The sequence below is a fragment of the Parasteatoda tepidariorum genome, chromosome 4, assembly GCF_043381705.1.
Source record: "Parasteatoda tepidariorum isolate YZ-2023 chromosome 4, CAS_Ptep_4.0, whole genome shotgun sequence".
NCBI lineage: Eukaryota > Metazoa > Arthropoda > Arachnida > Araneae > Theridiidae > Parasteatoda > Parasteatoda tepidariorum.
The window spans coordinates 71,365,861-71,374,286 of NC_092207.1; the positions used below are offsets into that span (position 1 = coordinate 71,365,861).

Below are 8,426 nucleotides of genomic sequence, written 5' to 3' on the forward strand. Positions count from 1 at the left end.
GAAAAAGCTAGCTTTTAATTGAATTAGTTTTTGATTAAATGTATTAAAAAGAAAGGGATCCACATTTAACAATACTTTAACTAATATGTGAGACTAAATTGTTTAGGACATATTAAGATAGTTACAGAAAACGTGGTTTTGGAGTGGATGATGAAAAACAAATTTTTTAGTACAGACTTTGCCATTGCATCCTAAACAAACTTCTGGTAATCAATCGAAGCGCAAGCTATGTAACAAATAAACTTTAAGCAGTTACAATCTACAATAGAGATAAATGGATATTGATAAATTACAACAGTGATTCAGTATTCATCAAATGATAACTATATCTAGCTCAGGTGCTTTGCATACATAAAAAGCGTTTTTATATCAATAACAGTATCCTAACCCTAGTTAAATCTGTACCAAGCTTCCACTGGGACATCAGATTCATTATAATAGAATGCCTATCACCTTCAACAGACACATCTTTCTCCTCTGTTTCATCGTTGTCAGATACTTCTCCACTAGGATCTATAGGTAGTAAATATTTAACTTTTAGTATCATGAATTATTGTTGCAAAATAAGTTTCATGGAATTCAAAACAATTTTTAAAATTAAATGAGAATTGTAATTTTATAGTTTTTAATTCAAAGAAAAAGTCATTTAAAATTCTACATACAGTAGCAGCCAGATTAAAAGTTTGAGTGTGTTCTGCAACAAATGGTAAAAAGTATAAAAGGAAGAAATTATAAATGTTTGCTTATCAAAAAAATGATTCAATGAGGCAAAGAAAAACGTTCAAAATATTTTCCAGAACAATTTGGAAAAAAGGAAAGAAAAAATAATTAACATTATATTACCTCTAGACTTTCAATTACAGTTATTGTTTTGGTAATTAAGTGCAGAGATTTTTTTTTGTGAAGTTACTATTTTGTTTCAAACTGTTTTAAGTAATTTTTGTGAGAACAATATATATTTTTTATTAATATATTCTGTTCACTTTTATAAAATTATTTCCACTTTGTTAATGTTAAAGAGTCGGATTATAAGACCGGAGAGCACCAGCTATAAGTCCCCCACAATTTCAAAGACCCCATAAATGTTAAAATAGTACTCTTCCTAGAATTGCTTATTAGAACGGCGAGTTAACAAAAATTGAAATAAATATAACCTCAAATTTATTGACATATTATAATTTCCTTATGTTTTGAATAGTTAAAAAGCATTTTGTATGTAAACAATGTGTAAATTTTGACAAGAGGGCTCCCGAGCGTTCTATTTTTACAGTCCCCTATGTTTCTAAATCAGGCACCGATTTTTAAAGGTAATTTACTTTATTCAGTTAAATGAAAAATTAATGGATGATTCAACGAAAGAATTAGAAAACCCTAAGATGCTTGATAATTAATATAAATGGAATCTTAGGGTTGATTTAGTTAGCATATTTATTTGTGACCTATAAAAAGAATAATCAATACCAAAATTTAAAATACTGTAAAGTGTAAGTTTAAAAATTAATGTTTAGTAGTAAGTGTTATTGTGATTATGATGTGACATAGGATTATAATGTGAATACAAAATAACTTACCAATATTTACAGATGGCTCTCTTGACCTTTGAGAAGTTGTACTAAATGAAATAAAATCTAATAAGAGTCATTTTGTTCAAATTAAAAATATTGTCACAACTTATATGAATCTATTTCAGATTGATATTTTTATGATAATGATATGAAAATTCACATCTCTTGCAGTTTATAAAACATGAAATAAACTACAATTTTCAGTAAAGGGGAATTAATAAACTACAATTTTAAATAAATAAAAACATAATTTATAAATTGAGTAAAAAATAATATTATTTTATTATCATTATTGTGAAAATAGGACAGTCTGAATATTCTTAATAATATATGAGAAAATAGATTCTGCAATACAAAATTACAAACACTATTGTAAAATTCACAATTCCAAAAAGCAAATAAATAATTTTATGAAAAAAAAAATAGATTGCAAACAATTAAAAGCAACCAAACTTTTAAGAACTCAAATAAAGCTTACGCAAACTAAACAGTAACTTTTATTTTTTTTAAAATATAAGTATTGGTTTTTCTTTTTTTTAAATAATTTTTAGACAAAATTTTAAACATCACAGCAGTTAATCCATAATTCTTATTTTAATACTCAGATTTTATTTAAGTTTTTTAATATGTTATTTTTAAGAGTCTTCCATCTAAAATAATTTGTACAAATCATAGCAACAATTTGTCATACTGAGATTTGAACTTTTATAACTGAAATCCACTGACATATTCAGACTATGAAATTAAACATTTATTAATATGATAATATAATTTTTATAATAAGTCCTAAAATCAGTGTTACCTCCTTTCAGATAAACTCCTATTTAAGCTTATTCTATCAAATGGAATAGGAAAATGTTCAACAGTTGCTCTTGGAAAATTTACAGAAACCTTGAAAAAAGAAAAAAAAATTATTACAAGCTTGGTTCAAATAAAGATGATTTCTAAGTACATAATAGGAAAAGAAATATTTGCAATAGTAGACAAAAATAAATTTATCAATATTTTTAAAAATAAGTATACCTATTTCTTTATCAAAATAAATAAAAAAATAATTAAGTAGACAAATTTTTATAAAAATAAATAAAACAAGTTTTACTTCACAAATTTTTTAAAATTAATACAACAATTGTTATTTATTTATTTTTTCAATTTTTAACTCCATTATGGTTACAGGCACTGAAAATAGTATTTTGATCAGCATTATTTTTTGTGAAGAAAACCAATTTTCCTGTGATATTAATTACAGAGATAATCTTATATAGCAATGAAATACTCACAAAAATTTGGCCAGAGAGTGTTGAATAACTTAAACTAACATAAAAATGTGTTAACAAGCTTACTTTAAATATACTTAGTAGGGATGTAACGAATAGTGATTTGGCCGAAATTCTGAATATTCAGCCAAAAAAAAGGGTCAAATACCAAATATTCGACAGCCATATAGCATTATTTTATTTTTTTATATTTATTATTTTTTGGTTATTTTTGGGTTTTACCCATTTATAGCAAGTTGTCATACCAATACACTGGATATCCAAGACTTCACTATATTAACATAAGAATTCATAGACAGAGTTAGCAAATAAATTAGCAATACAAGATTGAAGAACCTAATGTTAGATATTAGATTCTTTAAAATAATCATTCAATGATATTTGTTGATGGATGGATGGATGGATTATGGAAAGAATTATTAAAATGCAGCAACTACTCCTTTTTTATCAGAAATATCGAGTTCTATTTAAAAATAAGTTTCTACACATAAAAAAAAAATATTTCAAATACGAATGAGATTTCATATATAATAATTATGTAGTAAAAATATACTTGCTTGCTGGTTTTGAAGAATAGCATAACATTGTTGTAATGTATGCAATGTGGCAGAAGATGTTGCCTTGAGCAGTAACAAGTTCTAAATTAAAAAGAGAAACAGTAAATTTATATAAAATATTGCTTTAAAGCTTGTATTTACTAATATTGGCTATTGAAATAGGATATAAATGGTGCAAGGCAGAACTCTCTACCTATGGCAACACTTCACATCCTTTCACCATTAGCGTGTGGAGAGTCATAAGAGAAGGAAGTATGTCAGTTTCTCTCTGGATTTTCTAACAGATTAAAAACCTTTAAGTTAGTAAACTATATGGAACCGAAAACTGCCTTGAACATAGTTGCAAAAGAAAGCATTGTTGAAATTTTAAACAATATTTGTGTCAATTAAATATGAATAATATTAAGAAAAGGGAAAATATCATGGTACATTCCTATACAACTGAGAAGAGGAGGAGAGGAAAAGGGGGAGTTAATTTAAATTCATATCACAAATAGTAGATAAAATGTAGAGACAAATAATTTACTGCAATAGATTACAATAAACAAAAGTACTGAAATGCTTCATAAATATAGTTAATAGAAAATGGCATTAATTTTAACTAAAAATTTAGCATTGTGTAACTTTTAAAAATAATATTCACAAGCTCATATACAGTGCTCAAAACTACTTTAAAGACACAGAAATTCTATAAAAGTAAAGCATTTCCTCAACAACCAGCCACGGAAATATATGGAGGTTAAATCTCTACAACTTTGTAACCAACAGCATGATTGTGGCTATTTGGTCAGTATTACAAACAAGCTGCTTTTACTTCCAAACAGGCTAGTACCCATCAATATGAAGCTGGTTAGGCTTCAATCCCCCCTCACAGCTCAGCACAGTTCACTAAGCTATCACATAGCTCGCCAGAAATTGTAAAAAATTTTAGTATGACTTGCATTGCAAAGAAATTGTGGTACAGTACAGAACCCGTTATCCAGAAATCAGAAAACCGGAACGAAATTCAACTAATTCTCCCGTCATTTTTTGAAATTTTTTTTTTCCCTCTAAGATTTTAGGATTTTTCTTTCTTTTTTGAAAGATTTTTACCTTACCATCATTTTGGAAATAATTATTAGTGTATTACTTCATCGTTTTTTCTTTTTTTTAAGATTATATCCAAATATTTTTTTTTTAGTTGGGTTTAACAATAAAAAAAACGGCTTTTTGTAGCGATTCAGAAAATCGGAAAAATCAGTTATCCGGAATAGCGATGGTCCCGATCGTTCCGGATAATCGGTTCCCTACTGTACCATAAATTGACTACACAAATTTAATACATTTTTTATTAAATTATGCATGTTATTTTATGAAAATTTTATTGTGTTTGAAATAGAATAAGATCAAACTAAACGAAATTAATAAAAATATTAATGGAGTTAATATGCCCAAGAAAATTTTTTCTAAATTTTATTTTAATAAAAGTAATAGTGCCATTTAAAACGGAATAAGTAAAAAGGACTTGGAAACAAAAAAGATATCCATTACCAATCACATGCATGTTTATCACTGTTTTAAAAAGATTACAGTTTTCATTTTTGTTTATATAATAATAATAATTATAAACGAAAATTTCATGTAATCTTGTTTAATAAAATTTTAAATGATTTCCATCATTTTAGAAAAATTCCTTTTTGTTTTCAAATCTCACTTTTCAAATAATGTTTTTAAAAAGGTGACAATTAACTTAATCGTTAAAGTTTTATTTTAATAATTTAAATCAATGGTTCAATGATTTTTTTCAAAAATTCAAATAATCAAAATCATGCTTTAAGTTTCTGATTTTCATCACGAAATATGATTTCATGACACTTTGATTTTAAGCAATTTAGTCTCATAAAAATATACAACACTAATGATCTCATTCACAGATCTCAGTAGACGAGATTACTAAAATTGCCTTAAGTGCTTTCGGAATATGAAAGGTTCAAAGTGCATTTGACAGCAAATAGTCAACAAGTAACTGTAGAGATTCTGTCTTGTGGCATGGTTTTAAAATGCCAAGAATATTAACGCTACTATGCAAATAGTTTGATTGAGTGTAAAGGACTTTTAAATTTCATCAATTGGAAGCTTGTAGACAAAGAAAGGCGAGGAATAATCTTTATTTCCTTCCATGAAACATTAAGTTAATTTATACAAATTCATTTGCGTAGCTCCCAACATGTACTCAAAAAAATCCAGTAGATTTTACGAAATACAAATTTCCTGATAATTGTTGCATAATATACTAAATATTATACAGATAGGGAATTTTAGGGATTTTTATTGTAGTCAAAATACAAATATTTTATTACAGTAAACACTACAAATAGTCTGCAATATTTTCCATTTATGATTGACATTAAATGTACTTAAATTTCAAATGTTTTTTATGTTAACTCATAATTTTGAATACTAATAAATAAGTAATTTATTAGTGATAGTTGAAAGACTTTTTTAAAATTAGTTTAAAAAGAGAATTCTGAATAAAAATAAACTAGAAATTTGAGAACCAAAAAAATAAATAAGCTTTAAACTGATTATTATAAATGATGCTTGCTTCATTATGTATTAGTAATATTTATTTAAATATTCAAGCAAGCAATAAATTGTGCAAAAATTCTATTTCAATAAGGATTTTTTTTAAAGAAGTTTACTCAGTTTTAGGATATTTTCCAAAGTATGCAAAAGCCAGGAGAATTTTTTATTAAACCAGTAGACCAGGAGAAACTGGCAAAATCCAGTAGTCTACTGGTAGAGTTGGCAGCTATGCATTTAGAACTTTCATTCACTGAACTCAAATGTATGCTAATTATTACTTACATTATCACAGCATTTTGGACCATGACCAGTATGAGGTAGGCTCTAAAAATAGCAAATCAATAAAATAATTATACAATGTTTAAAGTTTCATTTAACACAACACAGATTAATTAAGGAAATACCTCAATGATTTTGGTCAAAGTAGAGTTATACATATCTGTATGACGTAGCATATCTTTAACATTATTTAATGCTTCAGTCACAGAGGCAGCAGTTTGTACAGTTGAGGACTGAGCTGAGTTATTAAGTTTCTTACGGGCAGTTTTTCTTTTAGTAGGATGAGCATCTATTATGCTGCTACCATGGAAACCAGCATACCATGTTGAATGAGCATCTCCTGTAGCTGCAGATGATCTTAGATCTATAACAGATAAAGGGACTCTGTGTTCTCGTGGTGGCAATGGTGGGTTTTTCTAAAAAAATACAGGAAAAGTTTGCAAGAAAATTAAAACAAAAAAGAATCAATTTTCTAATAATATAACAGGTTAAGAATTTTATTACAATACATAGGTAATAAATTATATTATAAATCAGGATAGCAGTGGCGTACGCAAGGGAGGGGTTTAGGGGTCTAAACACCCTCCTTGAGCTCAGACAAAATGGAAAAAATAAAAATTTTAGTAGAAATTATGTGGGCTATTTTTCAAGACTATATATTTTAATTTGCATTATGCCTACTTTTTTTTCCTCACGGTATTTCTCAGAATACTGAGAAAACATTTACTATAATAGGGTTGTACTTTTGAAACTAAATTCACGTGATACTGTTACGGACTGGTTAATTTCTGTCCTGCCATTCGCAATAGTTTTCGAGACTGGCTGTCATTCGCGAAGTCCTTACGCGATGATTCTGGAATCCTAGACGTTCTGTCGTCTTTGAGACAATTCGAGATTTTTGGAGATGCCATGAAAAATTATATAAAAGGGGGAACGGAGTACAGTGGAGTTAGTACTTATATATAGTGTAAATAATTTTCTTTTATCTTCAATTGTTTCTATTACTATGTACCAAATTGCGATTTTATTGTTATCTATAACCCAGACTTGAATTTTGATTTTCAACTGTTGTACATTATGCAGGGATGAGATTAGCCAAAAGGCAAAAAAGCTGAATTTCCACGATAGTAAATTTTACGCAAGCGCAAAACGTTAATAATAAATTCCAGACAGTTTAAGGTAATAAATAATGTGTTGACATACAATTGTGCACTAATCTATTATTATATAAAGGATTACATTGATACTTAACATTTAGTGAAAATGAAAATTACCAATTAAAAAAATAAAGCTGGAAATTATATTTTTCCTCAGTTCACATTAGAGACAATCATTACTTGAAAAACTACCTGGTTTAGCAAATTAAAACTACTGAGAATATACATTAATATTTCATTTCTTTTAATAAATACTGTTATGTTATTTATAGCAAATATATCAGTAATATTACTTTTTAAATTATATTGGAGAAAAAAAACTTTAACAATGGACCGAATCATTATGTTCATATTATAGTCTAATCTAACTAGAACTCTTTGAACCATATCAATAACAGTGAAGTAGAAATATATACTAACTCCTTAGCATAGAAAAATTGCTATTTTAGTTTGAAAAATTACATGACAATCAGCAACTGTTTAGATAATTGTTTTTTATTTGATAAGAATTTTGCATTTTATAGCATAAATAACAGCAATTATAAATAAAATTTTGATAATGAGCTAATTAACTCTTTTTCCAACAAAAAAAAAATTTAATTAAATCCCTTTTTAAGTGATTGCCTTTGTTTGCTATATCTTTTATGTTTGCTATATTTAGTCGTTAGTCCATCTTCAAACTTCAAACATCTTGTGACATATCCTATTTTTTCTTCTTTGCAAGCATAGAATGTAAGTTTTGAATATATTCCCTTCCAGTTTCTCTGATGTTGTAACACTTACATATACTAAAAATCGTCGTTAGAAAAACGGCCACCTTCATAGTAACTATTTAAAAAAAAATTTACTTCTTACGAGAATCGCGATAGTTGATCTTAAAATTGAGTGAATATGAATAACAATTATGGATTTTGAAATCACATGAATATGAAACTAGATATACGATTTTGAAAATGAGAAAATACAAACTGGGATATAGAATTTTTAAAACGCGTAAATACAAATCACGATTCATAATTTTTAGAT

At 27.0% G+C, this 8,426-nt stretch overlaps 1 protein-coding gene across 3 annotated transcripts in view; it reads right to left on the reverse strand.

Annotated features, from left to right (window-relative positions):
* Positions 1-8,426, reverse strand: part of LOC107446101 (oxysterol-binding protein-related protein 11) — a 36,926-nt gene that overhangs the window by 16,590 nt on the left and 11,910 nt on the right. For all 3 annotated transcript variants that reach the window (XM_043044992.2, XM_043044994.2, XM_043044993.2), the window contains exons 7-12: positions 6,369-6,659; positions 6,247-6,288; positions 3,400-3,480; positions 2,368-2,456; positions 1,572-1,612; positions 389-513 (exon numbers count right to left, since the gene is read on the reverse strand). In XM_043044992.2, coding sequence (XP_042900926.1) covers positions 389-513; positions 1,572-1,612; positions 2,368-2,456; positions 3,400-3,480; positions 6,247-6,288; positions 6,369-6,659 — 669 coding nt within the window. The remainder of the gene's footprint in view (positions 1-388; positions 514-1,571; positions 1,613-2,367; positions 2,457-3,399; positions 3,481-6,246; positions 6,289-6,368; positions 6,660-8,426) is intronic.